Source organism: Temnothorax nylanderi, unplaced genomic scaffold, assembly GCF_030848795.1.
Source record: "Temnothorax nylanderi isolate EJ_2023f unplaced genomic scaffold, tnyl_v1.0 TNYL_tig0037_pilon, whole genome shotgun sequence".
Taxonomy (NCBI): Eukaryota; Metazoa; Arthropoda; class Insecta; order Hymenoptera; family Formicidae; genus Temnothorax; species Temnothorax nylanderi.
The window spans coordinates 25,476-46,536 of NW_027249099.1; the positions used below are offsets into that span (position 1 = coordinate 25,476).

A 21,061-nucleotide genomic window follows, 5' to 3' on the forward strand; every position below is an offset into this window, starting at 1 on the left:
ATGAACCCGAATCAAAACACATTCGCATCGAAACGCGTTCGTTTCTTTTTTTCTATGTGTCACGTGTGTGATATACAATCTTTCGTATGAGCTATATAATTTTTTTTACATTTCTTTGCGCTCGCAATTTTAAACTTGCGAAGATATTAGTAATCAAGGGAGCGGAATTTATTATACGATCTTCGAGAAATGGAAATTATGTGCTGGTGATGGTATTACGAGTCCAGTTCGAGCTTTCCCGGTGGAATTTCAGTGTCATCGGATGCAAGAGTCCTTGGCGGAGCTCGGATTATGCCACTGAATACGGCGGATACGGTAAGTTTTAAGAGGCTCAAGTTTCCGACGGTTCTCGCAACTCGGTCTCGACTACAACTTTTATTTCAGGAAACTATGGAGCTGTACAAGAGAATGCCCGGATCGTATCGTCACGGTGAGTTCTGCTCTAATTGTGGACAAAACGAACGCGAGGACGTGCCGCGCAGTATCGCGATGCACAAGAGGAGAACGAGGAATTATGAGAAGCATTGTCCCTCGTGTCACTGCCCGCCTGAGAGGCGAAGATTTTCTTCACCTGGAAGACTAAGGTGAAGATATTCCCTCTTCTGGTGCTCGGCTGATTAATAAAGAATAGCTGTAAATTAGTGATTAACTATAAATTTGACATAAAATCTGCCTTACCTCTGCAATTTTGTTCTTCACGCACGAGGTAGATTTCTTTATTTAGTGTCCTCGATATTTTGGTCTTTATATCTTTTCTCATTAGACAGTGACCCCGAATGAACTATTCTGAGCGGAAAAAATGCATTCCTTTTTATTATTCAAGAATCTGCACTCATTTTTAACGTTGCAATCATCATGGCTTTATTGGGTTTTTAATTCCATTGTTATAGATACTTGCAAAAATAATTAAGCTTTATTAATTGAAAAAAAACAGTGCTTTCTCCAATTATTAATTTTCAATGAGAGAATGAATAACTCTTTCTAATTGGGTACGAGGTTGCCTTCAAGAACTTCGGAAAACGTGGAAGCGATGATAAATCGATGCGAACGCGTCTTCGCGGAGCCGATCAGTTCGGCTATTAAAAAGTCGCAGAGCAGTCCTTTGTCGCAGAAGCTATGCTGGCGCGAGTGTCAAGCGGATGTTCATCCTTGTTATCCCAGAAGACCGCCGCAGGCCCGCCATCAGCGAAGAATCGACCACGACAGACACCTGTTCAAGATGAAGGGAGACGCCGCGAACTTGGAACTGACCAACGAAGATATCGCAGCTTGCTCCAAGTACGCGATACCCGTCAAGAGTTCGCTGAAGAAACACAACCGTTGCAGACAGCCTGAGGTAACGTTCACTCTTCGATAAAGAATTATTCTAGTAGTCTATATAATTCCAGAGAAAAGGAAAAGTATAATTTATTATAAAAAATGACCGAAGGGGATGTTCCGTCGTCTCGATCGTTTTCAACTTTAGCTGATATCTTCTAGAGATCGCCAGACGAGCAGGAATGCTCCGAGAGCGAGGCGTCGATGAAGTATACCCCGCACGTTCTCCAGTCGAGGAAGTCGCGCGTGCCGGATCCCGGACCGAGGCGTCGCTACGTCGGCATCGGGGACGGCGAGTACATCGCGGAGGTGAGAAACGAGAGCGACGTCGAGTCTCAGGAGATGAGGAAGCTCGTTCTGGGCCTCGAGGACCTGGAGAGGCTGAAGCGAGGCGACGGCGAGGCGACGGTGACGATGAGCGAGGACGACAAGAGACTCGAAACCCGGAGACGGAGACCCGACGTTGCGAGAACGACGAGATCGAGAAAGCCCGGGGACGTTGCCTCTCGTTGCGCAGCGAGCAAGTCATCCGCGCTGATCGAACAGTCAATTAATGGACCCACGAAGGAATCCGAACTTGATGGACCCGCGCATCAAACGAAGCTGGATCTCCACACCGCGAAAACCCGCCTTTTGGAATCGATCGACCGTATGCTCGGTACCATGGACAACGCGAAAGTACGTATTTAACGATATGCATCTTAACTTATTCGTCAATCTTGCACATACGCGTAGAACATGCACTTATCTTTTACTCGTTTATATCGGGAAAGATATGCAGAGTGAGGAAAATTCCCAAATATAAAATTCGGAAACAAAACGTAAGAAAAATAGATAAAGATTGATTTTAGGAGAAAATATAATGAATGTAACAAATTTTTTTTATAAATATCAATGCCGATAATTTTTTAACGATATTTTATAAAGATATTTTATAAAAATATTTTATAAAGATATTTTATAAAGATAATTTTTTAAAGAAGTTTATGATTTTTTACACGATTTAATTTCTAACTTTGGTTTTTCGCTTCACCTTCTGCATATCTTTTTCTCTTAATTTTACAAAGAAGATATTACGACGGTCGAATATGCCTGCATCGGTGCGATAAAATGTTTTCTGTTGTCAGAACGACGCGCCTGTGCAGCAGCAGGAACAAACGGAGCAAGAGACCGTCGAGAAGATAACTCGCGAACTCCAGGAGAACGGCTGGCAGTTATTGCTCAACGGTTTGACGATCCGTAGAGACTCAGTGGACACGAGCAGGCGAATCGTTCGTTTGGAATGTCTGAATCACATTCGGCAGCAACTCGACAAACTTTACGCTCTCGAGTCAACTTTGGACAATTGCCCGCCTAAGCTGCAGCCACTGTCGAGCCGCGATATGCCGCGCGACGAGGAACGTCAACAGTTGCAGCATCAATTGGAGCAGAAAACTACGGATTCTTGAGCATGCCGAGAACCCGCACGCATGCTTTGTTCAAGTCTATCTAAGCACCATCACAAATTCCGAGGACCCACGATTTCGTCGATTATGCACAAAAAATGACATATATTATATTTTATATACATATATATATTTTTTTTATGTATCGTGGGTGTTTATAGAATGCTGGGACGAAATAATCGGAAAAGGGCGAATATCGTTGCGCCGTTAAAGGTGCAGAAGTATATTAAAATGTCTACGAGCGCATGTGAATTAATTTAAACGTATGAAATTTGATAAAACAAATACCAACGCAATTCATAAAATCCGGCGTTATTGCTCACTCATAATTTTCAGAGTTAAAACCATGGCTAGCCGTTCCCTTCGGATCGGAGATTTTAATTGGTAGCAATAGCTTTATTGTTGAAACGTTTTAAGTACATTAGAGTACATAACTAGTCTACCTTCCTCTCGCTTTCAAGCTAAACAAGGTATGTGTAATATTAAATCGTTTCCATTCGGTACATAGCTCTCCTTGCGAAAGGTGGCGCATAAATTTATTATGTATAACATATATATAGATATATATGTACTTTAGGCTCTCTCTATCTCCCTCTGCGTTCACTACGTACGTATACTCTCAATATACATACATATATATGTATATATAGTTGTCAAATTTGTATGTTGTGTGTATGTGTATATATATATATGTATATTTAAATATATAAATATATATAATACTTATATATATATTTATATATGCGACACTGGTAGAACAATTATTTACATAACATTGTAATAAGCTATGACTAGATATATATATGTATATTGACGCGTTAGGATATAGTTCTGGAAACTTGAATAACGATGGAAAGAGACACAGGTCGGAGAGATCCCGGTAATGTTTGTTTTTTTTTGCACTTTGTACGACAACGCGTGAACAGCGCGGAAAGGGAGAAGGAAATCAGGAAACTTCCCTCGACTAGCTGAAAAGCGGTATGGGCAAAATAGCGAGGCTATCACAGCGGCAGCCGATATCGTTGTATTCGTTGTACATCTACTTTCTTCATACTGTATACAGTTCTTTTTTTCTTTAAATATGTCTTATGTGCCTATATAATTATGTGTCTCGTTACAATTATGAATATACTTTCGAAGCTGCCATCGGCCGGCTGCGTCTGCCGCTTGCGTCCTGACTGCAAAGAAGAGAGGCAGGATCGAAATGCGAAAAGCGAGGCGTCAAGTAAGATCACGGAGAAGAAACTCATCTGAGAGACAACTTATCGTACGATGGGGGGGGGGAGAGGGGTGGGCTCTCTCCTTCGCGATTTAACAGGTACGAACGTATTCGAACGTATATACGCGACGAAGACTGGGATAATACTGCGGGTAGAGGAGAAACGGCTGTATAAACTTAATTAATCAGGTAATAATGTATATATCGGTAATATATATATATATATAGTCTTCTAAGTACACAATATCGTGATATAAAATCTACGTATTACATCCCGGTATATGCCTATCGTTAACGTCGCCTGACGTTATCCTGCCCTGCTGCGTTTTGTACAAGTGTACTCGATGTGTGTGTGTACGTGTCTGTGTGTAAGGATAGATATATCGTCGTCGGCCTCCCCGTGCGATCCTCCGGGAACCGCTGGAGGTAATGGGGAACATCGTAGAGGACGGGCGCGATTCACGGGAATTACAATTATAAGAGAGAAACGTCTAAAAAGGTACGTTATTGACTTCGATTACACGCTATTAAGGACACCCTCGAATTGATCGACGTTCGGACGCGTCTCCCGAGAAGCGGGAGACAGGGAGAGGGAACGCGCGCGCGCCCCCCCCCTTCTTCCCGTCCTCCAAGTCGCCCCGCGCTCTTCTAATTACTACTAATAATTGCCACAGGTGAATTGACTCTAAACGACACACCGGTTCCCCGAGCGATCGTCGAGCGTTTTTCGGGCCGACGGTTTCGGGCTGCACGGTAGAAAAGAAAGTCACCGGAAATTAGACGGGTAGACTCCCCCTAGCAAACTCTAAGTCCTTAACGTTTTTTCATTCGTTGATGCTCGAGGTGCGGACCCGCGGGGTCCTCGCGCGGCTCTCCACGTCAGGGGCCGTCGCGCGACGCCAGGTGTTTTCACCTCCTTAAGATTTCCCCGTGAATTTTGTGTCACCGCTAGCCGTTCGTGAAACCTAAGGGTAACTATATAGTACGCCTCCGGGCACACGGAGGCCAAAGAAATCCCTAAAGCGCACCCCTGACGATCCTCCCTCTCGCTTCTCCGTGCGCGCGAAGCTCGTTCGCCAGGTTCGCTGGTTACCCCCCCCCCCCTCGAATTATGCGACCGACGCCGCGGTACGGAACCCGCGAAATCGACGGCGAGACTGGTCCGCTTTTAATGAAGATCTAAGGCGCCTTTTTTTTTACTGTCGGTCGGCGCTTCCTAAATCCTGGAAGCCGTGCGTCGATGCGTCCGACGCCGAGACGCTCGTAGAGTTCGGGCTACACTTCCGGTCTCGTCTCGGGGTCAAATAAAGCAGGCCTCGAAGTACAGCCCAGTCACTTCGCCATCGGCACCGAACGCATCGCGAATATAGTATATATATTATTACATATTATAATAATAGTATTTATATGCATAAAATCGCTCTAATGCGCTAACAATAACGGACAAACGTAGTGAACAAACACGTTGAACGGTCAATAGTCATTACGATCTAAGCTTCTTCGCATTATATTATATTATATATATATATATATTATATGTATGCTAAATTTATATAATCACACTAAAGCGTCTGCGCGATCCTTGCGATTTCTTACAGATTTCATACCTGCGATCGTTTAATCCCGATTAAGCAAACAGCCGATTAAGGATGCAACCCAACGAGCTGCATCGACAGAATGTTTGCTCGCAGGATTCTCAAATATGAACATATACGAAAAAGAGAATTTTTTTTATTGACTATTCATTCATATTGACCTAAGTTTTCCGTTTTGTCATTCAAATGAATTTTAATATCTTAGGCGATATTTTCACTTTTAACATCTCCACCGTATATTTAATATTGACACTTTAATTTATATATTGCTATAATATTCGATTTTTTTTTCGATGCAGCCTCATCTCTTGCTATTCCTGCGGGAATTCCGTCGGCTCGTCATCGATACCGATTCCGGCGCGCTCGAAAGATCAAAGGATCCCGGAAGCGGAGGTACGCCGATTGTTACCGTGGGTGGAGGTTCCTCTTGCCCGTCTAGCGATTTTACAGGTGACCCTTTTCGCGAATCGGTCTCAAGGAACGCGCAGTATAATAGTGCTGGTTGTAGATACTTTCATTCGGATAAGGCTGCGTTAATTATTGTCACTTTCAGCGCTCGTTCGCCATCGTGGAGAACCGAATTCTCTCGCTCCCTCCCCCTTCCTTCCTCCGGCTCCTTTGGTCGCGGAAATGAAATTTCGCTTGCTCCATCCGTTCTCGCGATTTTTCCGCGCGCGTCGAGGAATGTGAACTTACTCCCGGTCACTCGGGAGGGATAATTCGCTCGGTTCTTTCTTCGCGTGGCGCTTCAAGACATTTTTCTTTCCCTTTCCTTTTATTTTTGCTGCTCTTTTGGAAAAAAAGTGATTTTACGTTTACACTCACGCTAACAAGGGATCTCCTTTGATCTCGCGAAGTCTCGTCTCTTCCGGTTACTTGGATGGCGGCAAAAGTACATTTTTAACGAAACCCGAATTAAATATATCATAATCACCTTGCGTAGTCTACCTCTCGCGTCTTAAGAAGCGCGCGAAAATATTTCCTCTTATCTCACACATTTTACGCAGTACGTCGCGCTCCGATATCGCGATAGAAAATACATTTAAAAAATATACAAGTAGGTGTGTTATATCCATCGTGTCGGACAATATAAGGATCGCGCGTAACGTTGCGACAACAGTCCCAGAGAGATAATTCTCTCGCCCGCTCTCGTTAAATATTTCACGTTCGTAACAGCTTCGCAGTGATATTGATTTCCGACGATTCGCACAGCACCGTTAACAGTCTTAACATTTAGCTGCAGATATGACGCTCCTAAGATCTATTCTAACAAGCCACACCTCTACTCTGGATCTTTTTACTCTAATGTTTAGGATATAAAACGATTAATTGTCAAGACGCATTCCTCTTCCATGGTACTCAGGCATTTGCGCGATATGGCTGATATAAAACGTATCACATCTTCTTTTCTATATCGATTCGAACAAGTCTCGCGCGACGTACAACGAGGTCTGCGACTAAGAGTTGAGATTTCAGAAGCTTGGAACTTTGCGACGATCGTTTTTAATGACCGATTTCTGATTTTAGTGAACAACTGTCGCGACATTGCCGCCAATACGTCATCGAACGGTAATTACAATTTAATACTAATATTCGTATTGTCTGTCCGAAAACATAGTTGCTTGGGAAAATTCATAAACTTCCTGTACTTTCACCCGAATTGTGGAAAATTGATCGGGGACTCGTTAGTCGAACGGAAGCAAGCAAAATACTCTTTTGTCACTTTCGGTAGCACCAATAGGATACAATGCCTGTGTACTCACGCGCGAGCACATATTGTCTAGATTTTCTACAACAGCCTAGAAAGAAAGAAAGCTCAACGACAAGCCCTTTGCTCTTACCTAAAATCTCGAACGGTCGCTTCAACAATTTCACAGCAAGCTAAAAATCGTGCTTCTTTCCGACATGCAGCTACCCAGCTACCTTCTAAGCTCTTCTGTCTCTCGCTGTCTCTTCGTTATCGAGTAGGAAGAAGAAGAAGGGAGGAAAGGGACGTTCGAACGAGGTCGCTGAGCGTTTTACGACGATTTACGACCGTGCGTGCGTCATCGTTCGCGAGCCAATCGGCCGGAAACTCTTGCTCCGGACGATCGTTCCGCGTTGAGCAAAGCAAAGGTCGGAAACGAACGAGGCGTCTTTGCATTAAAACTTGCTGGGGCATACTGGCGGATTCATCTCGCCGAAGACGTTGAGCTCATAGAGCGACGCGAACATGATGAATATCAAGTACCAGACCATCAGGACCATGCCGTATCGTCGGTCCAGCTTCCAGCCGTTCAGGTGTGTCGCCACCACTAGGAATAGCACTGTCGATAGCAGGGAAACGGTGGAATATGTCAAACCTGATAAGAACGAGATGTACAAATAATATAGGATACAAATATGTACATTCTGTAGATAAAGAGATTTAAAAAATATATAGATAAATCCGCGTACCTCTGCTGGTGACGTTTACGTGCGAGCCAGGCTGTATCATAGCGGTCTGTATGAACCACGGAAGACCGAGGCATACTAGGATGTCGAAGACGTTGCTGCCTACGGCGTTACTGACCGCCATATCGCCCAGACCCTCCTTGATGACCGCCAGCGAGGAAAGAGCGTCTGGCACGCTCACACCAGCGGCAACGAAAGTCAACCCCATCACAGTGTCGGGAATGCCCAGAGTGCTGCCTGTAAAGTCGGCCACTTTGCTAAAACTGCACTCGAAAAAAAAATAGCCGCTCGAGGTTCGAACGATAACGTTACCTATGATCGTGATCATCCACACCATTATGTAACTGTAGAAACTGATCCAGATCATCGATATGCAGAACGTGAAGGGATACCAGCTTCGCCACTTTTCTTGTCGGCAGTCCGGCATTGTCGCCCGGCACATGAAATGGATAGGGTACACAAGGCCCCAGGTAAACATGGTCCACTTGCTACCGTCCATCGGCATCACGAGAGGCGACACTTCGTTGGGATTGTGCTCCTTCGCTTTGTAATACTCGGGCTGCCTCGGTGCTGGCGGCTGCTGTTGCTGCTGGCGTGGCTGTTGCTCGATCGTTTCTTGAATGCCGTTTCCTGGAAGAGAGATGAACGATGCATTCAGATTTCTAGAGAATACACGAAAGATATGAATTGACAAGATTATTTGATTACCTTCCTGATTCTTCATTTGCTCGGTGACCGGCGAGTTGGGACCGGTATACGATAATCGATCCTCCTGTAAGGATCTGTAGCTAACCAGGGCGCTCTCCTCGGCGGGTTCATCGTCTTTCGGCAGGAACGGAATATTGTACGATTTCGCCCAACGTTCCAACTTAACATTGAACGAGAGCGCCACGCAATAGACCGCGTACATGAATAACATGAAGAGAGACTCCATCCTGAAAGGCATTTTTATTTCGTCTGTGAGATTCCGCCGGTCGGTTTCCATCTGCGATCGGACGCATGCAGGTGTGTAACGATGCTCACCAGGATATGGAGTCGTTGTAAATCGTGCCGAGCATCACGAGGATCGAGATGGCGTAGAAAAAACAGTCTCGGCAGAGAGGCCACCAGTTCAACTTGGAGGCCGTCGCAGTGCATAGGCCGCAGATCGATATAACGAACATTATATTGAAAACGGCGCTGCCGATAACGCCGCTGACCTGAAACGCGACAAAGAAAGATTTGATTGCCGAACTCTGCACCGTTAGTCAACGAGGACGTCCGGCTCGCTGCCGAGGCCAGATCCACGTAATGCGATAACGAGAGTGGTTCCCTTCACAATGAAGGAAAAACAAATAAAATTTACTCGCACATCGGATTACATAATGTAATTTATATGATTCACGATTCAGGATGTTTAATAAACGCAGCGAAGCGTACGAGGCGCGATTAGACGACCGCGATTGCGACCACGATACTCACTCCGATATCGTCCTTGGCGAAGAACACGCCGATGATGACCGTCGCCAATTCGGGCGCGGAAGAGCCGGCCGCCATGAAAGTGGCACCGGCGACGTCGGGAGACAGTCTCAATTCTGAAAAAAGAAAGAGGCAATATGTTAACATGTTTAAAAAATATATTAATATGTTTAAAAAAGAGGCTCAACCTATTAATAAATTAATTGAAAACAAAGCCATCAAGTCATGGCTCTAAGTCCCTTTGTTTTCAATTAATGCATTTAAAATAAAATTGCAAAGAACGTCTCCTCTGTCTCGTGAACGCGTCGAACGCATAGGGAATCCAAAGCGACCGTCTCTTAATAACAAATCTCGCGGCAGATCCGCGCGATGAAATACGATCCTCTTATGCAAAACTATCTACGCGTAATGCTGTAACCAGATGCGAGTCAGTGGTATTATTGATTTCAACACGTTCGCCGGAGGGGATTTTCACTCGCCTCACCTTCGCAGATCCTGTCCAAGCTCGAGACGAAGTAATCGTCGCAGACAATCGCGAGGCCCAGGAAAGTGTAGATAGCGGCCAGGATGTGTATTATGAGACCGCCGTGTTTTCTGGCCTCGGGGCCCATCAACGGCCGCGGAAATTGCTCTATGGCGGGCGCCGAACAGTTGGTCCTTCGCGGTCTCACCGTCGGATACGGATACCTCGTAGTCATCTGGGTGGTTGGGGTGGCCTGGGCCATTCGTGGCGAAAGAAGATTAAAAAAAAAAAAGAAACATTCGTTATTAATCTTCATCACTTAACATCATCATTCATTATTAATACAGATTGATCATGTCTTTATAATTCTTTCGAACGATCGAGATGTATCTTCGCGGATAAAGCCATCGTAATGTCGGCACGTTAATCCGCAATTATATGCAGTATCACGCCTGACGCAGGTGTTATGCAATCCTGCATCACGCACCGTGTATCGCGTATCTGGATTCTGATCCGGGCGACAGCTTCTAATCTTGTTTTCTCAAGACGTTACCATCCATCTGCGCCACGAGATATACAGGGTGCCTCCGCCGGAATGTACAAACCGCCAGTAAGCGAATTATAGAAATCGATTGGAGATCACGGAAGATTAGCATCGGATTGCACCCATGATATAGCTTCACAGAGCTTGCAAGCGTAACGCAACGAAATTATGTCACAAAGTCTTTCGACTTCTGCGGTTAATCTACCGTCGCATTTTGTTAACAATTGTATTGTACAATATTTCGGCGTGCTGTCGATAGAAATGCAATAAAGCATATTGCGCACAGCAAGTCTTATAGTCTATGTCTATGAGTTTCTTTCGCCAACAAGATCTGTAGCTTCGCAGAATCCACGTTCTCCACTTGACTGTCCGGCTGTATCGCGACCGGGAGGCCTGCGGGAGCACTCACCGTGGTGGTGTCGTTTCGACCGTGCCTCGGCGGTGGGGTCTCGGGACTCTTCTTCTCGGGCTCCTTGTTTTTCGCGGATCCGTTCGACGCGTTGGCTTTCGCGCGTCCGTGCTCCTTCGGCGGCGCCTCAGTTTTGGATCCCTCCGTCGTCCTCCTCGGCTCCTTCCCAGCGACCGTCGTCGTTTTCTGTATCGTTTCCTCCTCCTCGGTAGTGTCGATCGTAGACACCGGCGGTTCCAACGTCCACTGCGCGGTGCTCGTTAACATCGTCGTCGTCTCGGCCGACGTAGGCGCTTTCGAGGAGGAGACGTACTGCACGAGGACGTAGATCAGGAAGAGGCCCAGTCGCAGAGGCCACCTCCTGCGGCGCGCCTGCAGATTTCGCGGCCTGCATCTCACTGCCTGCAACTGGAACGAATTAGTCGTAGATTAGCGCACTGTTAAATTCGCAGTGTCAAATTGTACTCAATTTGAATCATTTTTTAAGCATTCCTATAAGCCACTGTTCCTGCCACTCAATATGCTCGTCAATTTAACTAAACCAGTGAAGTTAAAATAATACTGGTTTTGTGTTAAGATAATAAATTTCGACACACGTGGTAGTTGAAAATAACAAAATGTTATTTAACTCAAGATACTGATTTTAATTTCATCCTTTAATATTCAACAGTGCGTCTCTCCCCTTTACTTTCATATATACTTTCGCCGATCGTGTATTTGGTAACAAACAATCTTAAATCGGAGCGATCCAGGCGCAATCTGGACCATCATCGTTCCCCTATCGATTCCGCTTCTTTTTCTTTTCATATTTTTTTCCCCCTTACACACGCAGTTACGAGGGGCTGAGGTCTTCGAGCTAATTAGAGAAAAAACGAGCCCTACATAAACGCCGATATGAGGGGCAATTTAGAGATCGTATCGGTCGTAAGTTTTTATTCCACGTCACATCGAGTTAGCTCGCGCGAGGACACGAACGACCTTCGGCGACGCGATGTCCCGTCGCGTGGAACGGCAACCCCCGTCGCGAAAGAAAGCGCCCTATCGGCTTTATCCCGCGTTTCGTACCTTCGCCGGGGAGGTCTTTACATCGCTCACCCTCCTTCCCGGAGTCCCCGGCTCGGCTTATATCGACGTCTCTCTTTAAGTGGCTTGTTTTCAAGCCAGCCCGATCTGGCCGCGGCCGTGTTTAGAAACACAGTTCCACCTGTGCCGCATATTATTTCATTAGTCCCAGTCTACAATAGGTGTTTTAAGCCCTGAGTCTCCTAAGAAATTGACCAATCACAGTCAATTATTCACCTCAAATTCAACTGTGATTGAACAATTTCTTAAAAGGCTTAGGGCTTAAAACACCTATTGTAGACCGGGACTTGCGATTATCGATGTCGCGTGGGTCGCGTGCCCCGGCTCGAGGGGGATTTGCGGCGCGGCGCGGCGTGGGCGTCACACACGCACATACGTGGGTGACATATGACACGGCACCCACCGTTTAGGCATGTGTGTGCGTTTGTGTACACATATACGGCGCCTCTAAGTAACAAAACTGCCGTGTGCGCGCGTACTGTCATCAAATACAACGCGGCTGAATAAATCGATGATACCCTCTCTCGCATGCGTAAACTATACCCCTCTAAGAAAAGCATCGCCCGCGGGGGTTCTCCGTTTCGATCGCTCGTAAAGCAAATTCCCGACATATCCGCGATATACGATCACTCCCCCCCGCCTCTCGGACGCGTTTATTAAAAGAGAATCGCCGTGGAAATATGAAATCGCGCGTGTTTACATACCACGTTTTCCCATCCCGTGATTTTATCGCGCGGGCTCTCGATATTCGCGATGTGATTAATAAACGCGGACGTTAATTCTCTCGCGAGAGAGAGAGAATAATTTACGCGAGAAATACGCGTAATGAAATACGCGATATAACAGCCCGATACATCATTTTCCGCGGAGCCGTAATTAGAGCTGTCCCCGGAGTCCCCCGGTGAGCTCTCCGAGGGCCCCCGGGATGATTTCCATCGGCGTGCCGCGCCGCATACGAGGCATAATTCGCCGCGTTACGCAATCGCGACGGGCCGCGATTCATCAGAGATCAAAGACACGCGCGTACATACACGGACATCCGGTGTGCGGCTGAATACTAATTTGAGGGTGAGGCGAGGGGGAGACGTCGGGGGCGCGACAGCGCGCGGCACGTGTAATCCCGTAAATGCGTACATGCAACTAACGAAGGGATTCATGGGGGAGGAGGGGGGGGGGGGAGTAAAAGTGACGACGGCGCGCTCGAGCGAGCCGTTAACGGTATCGGATTGTCTAATTGCCGTCGGCGAAATTAATACGCGTCCACATATACGGGGTGTCCCATCCGCGCGGTATCGAAAGGGCCGAGCCCTTTTTCCCGGGAGGGTGATGGGGGACAGGGCGGGGGGGTTTAATTGTCACCGGTCTAGCGACATTTATTTCACTACGCGATCGATCCTCGAAACGTAATATTTTATCGAGGGCTTATTAAATTGTCGATGAGCTTCGTTTTTCGGGTCGCGCTCGTTTGCCGCTCCAAGACCTCGCTGGAAAGTTCTCGACCCTTCGGGCTCGGCTCTTTTCGACACACCCCGTATGTATAGAGTGGAATGACGAGCAATTTTCGCAATGTGATCCGCGCAATCGAACGACTACGCTGTAAATATAACTTTCGAAATCAGATTAAACGCGAAAGTGGCGTTTAATGAGCTTTTCTCTCGAGTGCGAAAGAAAATAAGCCATTAAATAAATCCTTTTTCTCTCCCCGCCCGACGAGGGGGGGAGGGGGTGCGAACCGCTTACGCGATTAACATTTTGCGCCGATTATCAATTTGCGCTGGAAATTCATGTGATAAATAGCCGCGCGTGGAAATAATTTCATCGCGCTCCGTAAATAATCGTAATCGCAATAAAGCCGCGTCCGTGTTCCGACGGCCGTGTCAATAATGTTTGCAGCATCCGTCAATAGTCGAGTGCCCGACAAAGTCGGTTACTATTGATATTAATTACGACAGGCAGGCGCATTCAATTCCGAATCGAGCTATTCTTTTATTACGAGAAGCAACTTCCGCGCGCAATAAAAATTTCCGATTGAAATAAAAGCCTCCCGTAGAAGAACTGACGTACGTTTTAACGAAATAGTAACCCCCCCCCCCGTACAAAAGGAAATATATATAAAGGTTCAATAATACTCCTCTATCTCTCTCTCTCTTTTTTGCACAATAAAAATCCCTCTCTTTTACGTATAAAAATATCTGGTCGAGATGAAAGCTGCGACCCGCCTGCCTTTCTTTGTGAAGACGCGCACGTGTATGATCCGCGGATTCAGGAATCGATATCCTTATAGACGAGACTCTCAGAAAACGCGTTAATTAACGATGTTTTCACGGCACACGTATCCCTTTACAGAGGTCCCTAATTGGACGCGATACACCAGAGCGTTGGCGTCGAGAGACACGACGTTGTTCCAACATTGGAAGTCTTCGCCTTTGCGGCCGTTCTCTCGCGTGGAAGTTGCGCTATCGGTCTTTACTATTATAAATGTTTGTACGTGCTATTTGCGGGAGATTCGCACGCTATACAGACATTACAGTTTCTCATAAGACGGAAATTTTCACGATCGAATGGCGAGAGGGAGATGGGAAAACTTGAAACGTTCATTGTGACTCGAGGGACTTCCTTTTTACTTTTATTACGCCGAAGACGTAATCCGTGTTACGGAATTACCGATTCTTTGAAATCTTGTTTACAAATATAAATATTGCCCTATGTAAAATGTTCTTTTTAAAAGCGAAACAAAACATAATATTTCGTCACAGTTCTCACTGTCTAAGCCTTATTAGCGATTTGTTTAACAATAGAGATTGTTAAATCATGAATAAGATCTTCTAACTAAAGCAAACAAAAAAATCAAGACTCGCACATCGCCTTGTCGCCCTTTTGCATTTTTTATCGGATAACTTGGATCCGATAAAAGATCCACGAAGAACAGATCTTGTTCGTCATCCCAGTCACATTCTTCTTGCACTCGCAATACAAACATTTATGCGCTTGCAAAATGCAGCCGCCCTATTTTCGACGCGAAAACCATAAGGGCGGCATTCTCTCGTTAGCGAGCCGGAAATCCTCGTTCGCCAAGAAACCTGCCGCGAGGAAGCGCGTCTCCGGATCTTTCCGGAAGTCGTCCTTAAATTCCTCGCGATCGCCGCACCGTGTGGGGACTGTGGGGTTCGCGATATGCCGACGGGACCGAGGGGACCAAACGAAAGGATATCGCTATCAGGATATACTCGCTGTCGCTTCGATAACGAGCCTGACAGCGAACCGGTGACCCGATTTCCATCGCGGATTCCCGACGGGCGGGAATCCGCGCGCTCCATCCGTCCGGCTTACCCCTTTATCGCCGTGCATCATCGTCGCCGTTCGCCCGTACGTGTATCGCGAGCACCACCGCTCTTTCTCTCCAGCCGGAAGACCCTCGGGTGTACCGCCGGTGTGTGCGGTGCCGCCGGATATAGGTTGCGCGCCGCCGATAACGAAACGAGGGTGGCGACGGTGCGCCCGCTCCCGCCGCGAGCTCTCTTATCACTCGTCACGTAATCGCGTATCCCACGGAGAGACGAGGAGAAGGAGAAGAGGAGGAGCGAGAGAGGGTGGGCCCGCGTCTCGCTCGTCCGGAGAGTACTCCGGAGTCCTTCTCTCGTTCGGCGGACTCCCTCCGTCCGCCACGTTGCCCACGATCGCGCTCGAATTATCGATTCGGACGCGAAAAGCCGCCCGCCGTCGCCGCCGCCGCCGCCGCCGCCGTCTTCGTCCTCGTCGTCGTCCTCGTCGTCACGGCGATGTTCCTTCGTCGATGTACCTCGTGTCCCGTGTACGGATCGCGCGCGTGTCCCACACCGCGGATCAACCGGGGCACCCCGGTTGCATGCCGCGCGCGCACACGCACACGTATATTTACGCCCCGCGGCTGCGACTCGGCTCCGCCGTCTCCCCCTCGCTCCCTCACCGTCGCCGTCGTGGCCTGGCCTCGGCGTCGTCACGGTGCACGGCCATCCGTGCGTGTGTGTGTCACGTATCTCTCGCCCTCCCTTGCCGAGCTCTCCTCTCCCTCTTTCTCTCCCTCCCGCCCTCGCGCACCCCTCCTCCGGCTCGTGCTCGTGACGCGCGGACGACACGCCGCGGCGCCGCGTTCTTGGTCCCCCTCTGCCCCTCAGCCCCACGGCGTCCCTTTACGGTATCAGCGCTCGCCCGGGGTGGCCGCTCTCGCCGCCCCCGCGCGATTAAATATCACGATCTCTCATCGATCGATTTTTATGCCGTCTTTTTTATCGATATTTTCAAGCGCGCCGAGACGCGCGGATAAATGTTTACGCTCCTCGATTTCGCTAATTTAACTTAATCTTAATTATGTTCGTTATTACGTATCGCGATGATACGATGTTATTCGGACACGACTCATTGGCGCCCCGAGGAAGAGAATGGCGCCCCCGATTTTGACCCGCGGCGCCGCGATGGCCTTGCCCACCTACGCGCACGCTTTCGTCCCCCTCTTCTCGCTCAGCCCCCCGTCCGCTCCGACGATGTACCGGCGCTTCCGTCGACGGTGACGTCGAGACGCTTGCGCGTCGCCGATGATACGTCACCGATCCATCCCTCCTGATCGTTCGTTGCACTTGCTCACTGGGGTGAAGGGGCAGGGGAGTAGGGAACCAACGTTATTTTTTTAGATATCGATATGTAAAAGTTGCTGCAATTTCGACGTACTAAATATTCCTTATGAACATTCTTCAAGTCCGAAAGAAAATATCGATCGAGTATTTTTACCTCCGCCGTTTTAATTCCGATATTATTATAATTATGTAATTTTACGTTTTAAAACTGTCAATCGAGATCGAATAATAATTTCCCGTAATCTGCGACCGAGGTCGTTCGTTGCCCCCCCCCCCCCCCCCGAGATCGTTCAACCGCTTCGCGGAAAAGAGCCGCGGCTAAAATTATCGGCTATTGCGATATAGCTCGGTATTATTGAACCATAGGCTATATCCGGTCTAGCATCGGCGCCAAATATAGCGGGATATCCGACATTGCGACTTGCGATATATGTTGCTCGTTGAAGCCTCGGTTAATTCGAACAGAGATATATTTCGAGGTCTAGCTGCCTCGCGCGATGAGCCGTCGAAGTGGCTCTGTATGTAAAATCTGATGAGATTTGTTTCACAATTTGGACGATTTGTACTTTCTCCCGTCGACATTTCATTAATATCTATATTCAATTGTAGGAGCTGGGGATGAAATCCATAATAGGATCCGTGTAGAATATATAAATATATCTTAATTTCTTACAGGTAAAGGACACATTTTATCCAGTTTTTTTTATGAATAAGAAACATAACTAGCTTGTTACATGGGGTTCTGATGAAACTTTACGGAATAACCACCACTGTTGGAATCCTTCTCCAGCTCGAAGTTATTTGTGGAAAGGCCAAAGGGTTTCAAAACCATGTTCCCTAGATCCTTCAGTTTGCCCAACATTTCTGCCTTCAGCTTCTCGTTTCTCTCCTCGATTAGCGGAGGTAACCTCTGAAAGACAAGCAATTATGATGTCAATAAATTGTAAAAATGAAGTCCTGCATTTTGTAGTATCCTTTTAGAAGAAACCTGACCTATGACAAAACTTGGATTTTTAAATTTTGACAATTCTAATATCTATAAACTATTTATTACTAAAACTGGTTCGAGGTTGCTGTTTTGAAAATTGAAGAAGAAATCAAGCTTTAGCTACAGGAAATTTACCAATCTCGTATTTTTCAAAAAACAAAGAAATAAAATTTAATTTATTCGTCGTGAAACAAAGATGAATTAAACCAAAAACTGTTTTATGAAATACTACTTATTCTTTTTTTATAATACTTGAATATATCAAAATTTTAAACACGTTTTCTCTAAAAGTTGATCTTTGTTCTGCCAAGTTTCCTCAGAAAGTCACACTTTAGATAAGCAATAAATTACACATTACCCTGACAGCGTGATTAGCTTCTGTGTGACTAGAATCGAATGTCAATACTTTCTTGAAGTCCTCTAACGCCTCATCCAGCTTCTCTGTCTCTTCGTACAACTGTGCTCTTCTTATATACGCCTTTACGTAACTTGAATTTAATTCGATGGCTTTGGTACAATCCGATATCGCCGAATCCTTCTCTGTCTGGAAACAATGACCACTTTTAATAAGGCATAAACGCACCAATATCTTATCTATAATCTTGGGTCTCCGACAATCACCTGACACTTCGCTTTCGCCGCTGCCCTATTCGCATACAATATAGATCTTTCTTTGCTATACACTAAAGGACAAGTCTGCAATCCCTGCGTGTACCGCGATATCGCCTGTACGTATTCGCCGCTTTTGAAAAGGTCATTGCCCACCTGCTTTAGATTCTCTGCTTCCCCTTTCAATATCTGCAAAAGTAGACAGATTACAGTGCATGAAAATTTTTTCAGAAAATGTTGAGTAAATCTATATACATAATTGTTTTCAGATTAATATAACAGTAACGTTTAACTGGGGTGTGAAATCAGGACAATAGAAAATCACAGAAGAGAGGTCCTATTTCAAAAACATTGTGGACACACCTCTTGCTCGCATTCCGTCAGTAACAGGTCTCTGTCCTTAAGGAGCACCTCGTCCACGTCCTCCGAAGGGGGATCCGCGTCTTGTGCGTTATCATCATCCTCGTTGCGTTCCTCGTCCACGATGTCCCACGCGTTGCCCCCGAGCGTGCCCGTCGATCGCGCGTTCTTCTTGGAAGAGCAATCTGCCGCTCGGTCGCCATCCGCTTGGATACAGGAACCTTCTAGATCTCGGGTGAGCTCCTCTATGACCTCCTCGTTGGGCTGAAGCTTCGGCGATCTGTCATTCGCACTCGCCATCGTTATTCGGTGTCGCGGGGGGCGTTAAACGAACGGCATGAAATCTCAACCAATCTCAACTCTCAACGGAAATGAGATGTCGACGTGACGATACTTGATACGCGTGTTGTCCGCGCGCGCCGCGCACATCAGCTGTGCGACGAAAACAATCTGAAATTTGCACCGAGAGCGACAGCAAAAAGAAAATGCATACATACACACGTGCGCGCGCGCGCGCGCTTACGACTCGACCTGACGTTTGTCGCGAAGTGTCTCCCGCTACGAACGATAGATCGCGTCTGCCGTTCAATCTTCAGCCAACTTCGCTCGGCTGCCTTCCGTTCCTCGCGGAACTGCACTTTCTGCACTTGAGGAAAAGGCGGAAAAAGATGAAAGATACAAAAAGTTCGGCTACAAAGCGCGAAGCTTGTACTTATTTTTACAGGAAAATCTAGGTACGGCAGTTTTATAATTTTACGAAGTGCGTACCGAAATTCATCGAATAGAAACGCTTCAATCGCGATTGCGTGAGAATCCGATATATTTAATTGACAAATTTGGACAATCGCATATACGCAAAGATTGCTTTACATAAAACAGCAAAAAAATTACTTTAATGACGAGAACGTGATATAAATATAACATATTTCATCTTGATAGAATAATCATTAAAATCGCTTTTAAACACAAGTATTTTTAGCATCTGCTAAAAACACTTATTTTCACATCGTTATAATGTATTATTATCATCACTATCCCGGAATAAATGTGGAATATATGTTTTTTGTCGAGCAAAACGCTCATATGTCACGTTAACGTGCAAAAATTTTGATGTCTCATCTTCAGCAATTTTTATACCGTAAATCCAAGACAAACTTGCATAGGTGCATAAGCATATGCATAAAGAAATAGATTGGTCTATTTCCTTATGCGGATGTATATGGACCAATCAATTTTTTTGTGCTTATGTTTATGCGCTGTGCAAGTTTGTCTGGATCTTAAGAATTGCTGAAGAACAAACTTATACGAGTCCACGCGCCTAAATTTTTGTTTTTCATAGTTGAACTTTTTATAACGCGCACTACAAATGCTTCGAAACATTTCTCTTTTCCTTTCTTAAATTGTAGTAAAAGAAAGAAGAAGGAGAAGAAGAACGCTTCGAAGCATTTGTTGCATCAAATGTAAGTACTGCAGCCTATATATGTATTTCATTTTAAATGCAGAAAGTATATAGTATGTATTGCAGTCTAAAGAGAACAGATATCAATACATAATAAACATTATCAAGTTCACATATTTAAAACAATAGAAGAGGAAAGGGCTAGCGAACAACAAAGCTAGGTGTATACGTGCTTAAAATATATATTGTAAATTAGTAACAAGGATGACAAACGAACATTTTTATAAGGGTCGACAGGAGACACGGTGGAGAGCCGTGAACTACGAATCGTAAAATTCGTATTACGGCCTAAATAATGAGAAAATCGCACTTTAACTGCGATATTCGTAATCAGCAGCATCGCCTTCAAACTGCTACAGTTTTCCGAAAATGCGCAAAGATGAAGATGAGTTAATTACATATGTAACTAAGGCTGCGGTCCTCCTTCTTCTCCTTTCTTTCAATGAAGAAAGAAGAAGAAAAAGAACGCTTCGAAGCACTTGTAACATCAAATGGACCGCAGCCTAAATCTTATAAACAATGAAATCGAATGATAAAGATATCTCTCGTAAGCATGTTGAAGGAGTTTACATCCGACGATCCAACGATATGAAGTGAAGTCTTTTGTGGTTTGTGGGCCACGTGGCTTCGCGAGTGGAAGAGCCAGCGTTCGAAATCTGATATTCAAAGAAGGTCGTTAAATCGTCTTTAAATTGACCAAGAGAACTGTATTAAAGAATCGAATAAGAAAGTCATTCTTCTTATTAAAGAATTGAATAAAAAAGTCTTATTCTTATTCTCCTTTCATATTAAATATAATTAAATTGTTGTTGCCGAAGAAAACTAAGTACAGTCGAAGCGTTCAATTGTTTTTAATATTCTATATTGTAAAATAAATTAGATTTTATTTTAAACCAACATTCTCATTCTACTCGAATTTTTGACTGCAATTGACCTTTTCTTACGTACTTAAGCTTAAAAGATAAATATAAGCTTTTTACACTGGCTTATCTCTCGCTTTATCTCGATTCCTGATATTACCTCTTATCTCTTGTTTCGCGGCATGATATTTTTACGTAATTTCTGCAAC

At 45.7% G+C, this 21,061-nt stretch overlaps 3 protein-coding genes across 5 annotated transcripts; 1 reads left to right on the top strand and 2 right to left on the bottom strand.

The window, feature by feature from the left end:
• The first annotated feature begins 119 nt into the window (after nucleotides 1-119).
• On the top strand, nucleotides 120-3,091 carry LOC139771212 (uncharacterized). 2 transcript variants are annotated; one of them, XM_071703810.1, is made up of 5 exons: nucleotides 120-315; nucleotides 385-584; nucleotides 997-1,336; nucleotides 1,480-1,995; nucleotides 2,445-3,091. In XM_071703810.1, exons 1-5 carry the CDS (start codon nucleotides 292-294, stop codon nucleotides 2,763-2,765), a joined length of 1,401 nt encoding a protein of 466 aa, XP_071559911.1. In that variant the 5' UTR covers nucleotides 120-291; the 3' UTR covers nucleotides 2,766-3,091. The 2 variants fall into 2 exon arrangements, with proteins under 2 accessions (XP_071559911.1, XP_071559910.1); XM_071703809.1 differs by having other exon boundaries at nucleotides 120-584.
• Nucleotides 3,092-4,183: 1,092 nt separating this feature from the next.
• On the bottom strand, nucleotides 4,184-16,009 carry LOC139771210 (probable sodium/potassium/calcium exchanger CG1090). 2 transcript variants are annotated; one of them, XM_071703806.1, is made up of 9 exons: nucleotides 15,297-16,005; nucleotides 10,884-11,291; nucleotides 9,952-10,183; nucleotides 9,471-9,583; nucleotides 9,033-9,208; nucleotides 8,718-8,944; nucleotides 8,322-8,639; nucleotides 8,013-8,246; nucleotides 4,184-7,918 (listed from the first exon to the last, which is right to left on the bottom strand). In XM_071703806.1, the coding sequence occupies exons 1-9, from the start codon at nucleotides 15,315-15,317 to the stop codon at nucleotides 7,719-7,721; spliced, it is 1,929 nt and encodes a 642-aa protein (XP_071559907.1). In that variant the 5' UTR covers nucleotides 15,318-16,005; the 3' UTR covers nucleotides 4,184-7,718. The 2 variants fall into 2 exon arrangements, with proteins under 2 accessions (XP_071559907.1, XP_071559906.1); XM_071703805.1 differs by having other exon boundaries at nucleotides 8,322-8,944; nucleotides 15,297-16,009.
• A 1,209-nt stretch (nucleotides 16,010-17,218) lies between these two features.
• Nucleotides 17,219-19,080, bottom strand: Ttc1 (Tetratricopeptide repeat domain 1). Its single transcript, XM_071703829.1, has 4 exons — nucleotides 18,537-19,080; nucleotides 18,186-18,362; nucleotides 17,923-18,108; nucleotides 17,219-17,486 (listed from the first exon to the last, which is right to left on the bottom strand). Exons 1-4 carry the CDS (start codon nucleotides 18,831-18,833, stop codon nucleotides 17,307-17,309), a joined length of 840 nt encoding a protein of 279 aa, XP_071559930.1. The 5' UTR covers nucleotides 18,834-19,080; the 3' UTR covers nucleotides 17,219-17,306.
• Nucleotides 19,081-21,061: the final 1,981 nt, after the last annotated feature.

Bases quoted from the DNA above. Each gene is read 5' to 3' on its own strand.
- LOC139771212 (XM_071703809.1), top strand. From the start codon at position 292: ATGCCACTGAATACGGCGGATACGGTAAGTTTTAAGAGGCTCAAGTTT. The intron at 585-996 runs GTGAAGATATTC...ATTGGGTACGAG, and splicing joins TCTTCACCTGGAAGACTAAG to GTTGCCTTCAAGAACTTCGG. The intron at 1,337-1,479 runs GTAACGTTCACT...GATATCTTCTAG, and splicing joins ACCGTTGCAGACAGCCTGAG to AGATCGCCAGACGAGCAGGA.
- LOC139771210 (XM_071703805.1), bottom strand. From the start codon at position 15,317: ATGATGCACGGCGATAAAGGG. The intron at 10,184-10,883 runs GTGAGTGCTCCC...CGAATGGCCCAG, and splicing joins GTCGAAACGACACCACCACG to GCCACCCCAACCACCCAGAT. The intron at 9,584-9,951 runs GTGAGGCGAGTG...TTCTTTTTTCAG, and splicing joins CTTGGACAGGATCTGCGAAG to AATTGAGACTGTCTCCCGAC.
- Ttc1 (XM_071703829.1), bottom strand. From the start codon at position 18,833: ATGGCGAGTGCGAATGACAGATCGCCGAAGCTTCAGCCCAACGAGGAG. The intron at 18,363-18,536 runs GTGTGTCCACAA...CTACTTTTGCAG, and splicing joins TGACGGAATGCGAGCAAGAG to ATATTGAAAGGGGAAGCAGA. The intron at 18,109-18,185 runs GTGATTGTCGGA...CATTGTTTCCAG, and splicing joins CGGCGAAAGCGAAGTGTCAG to ACAGAGAAGGATTCGGCGAT.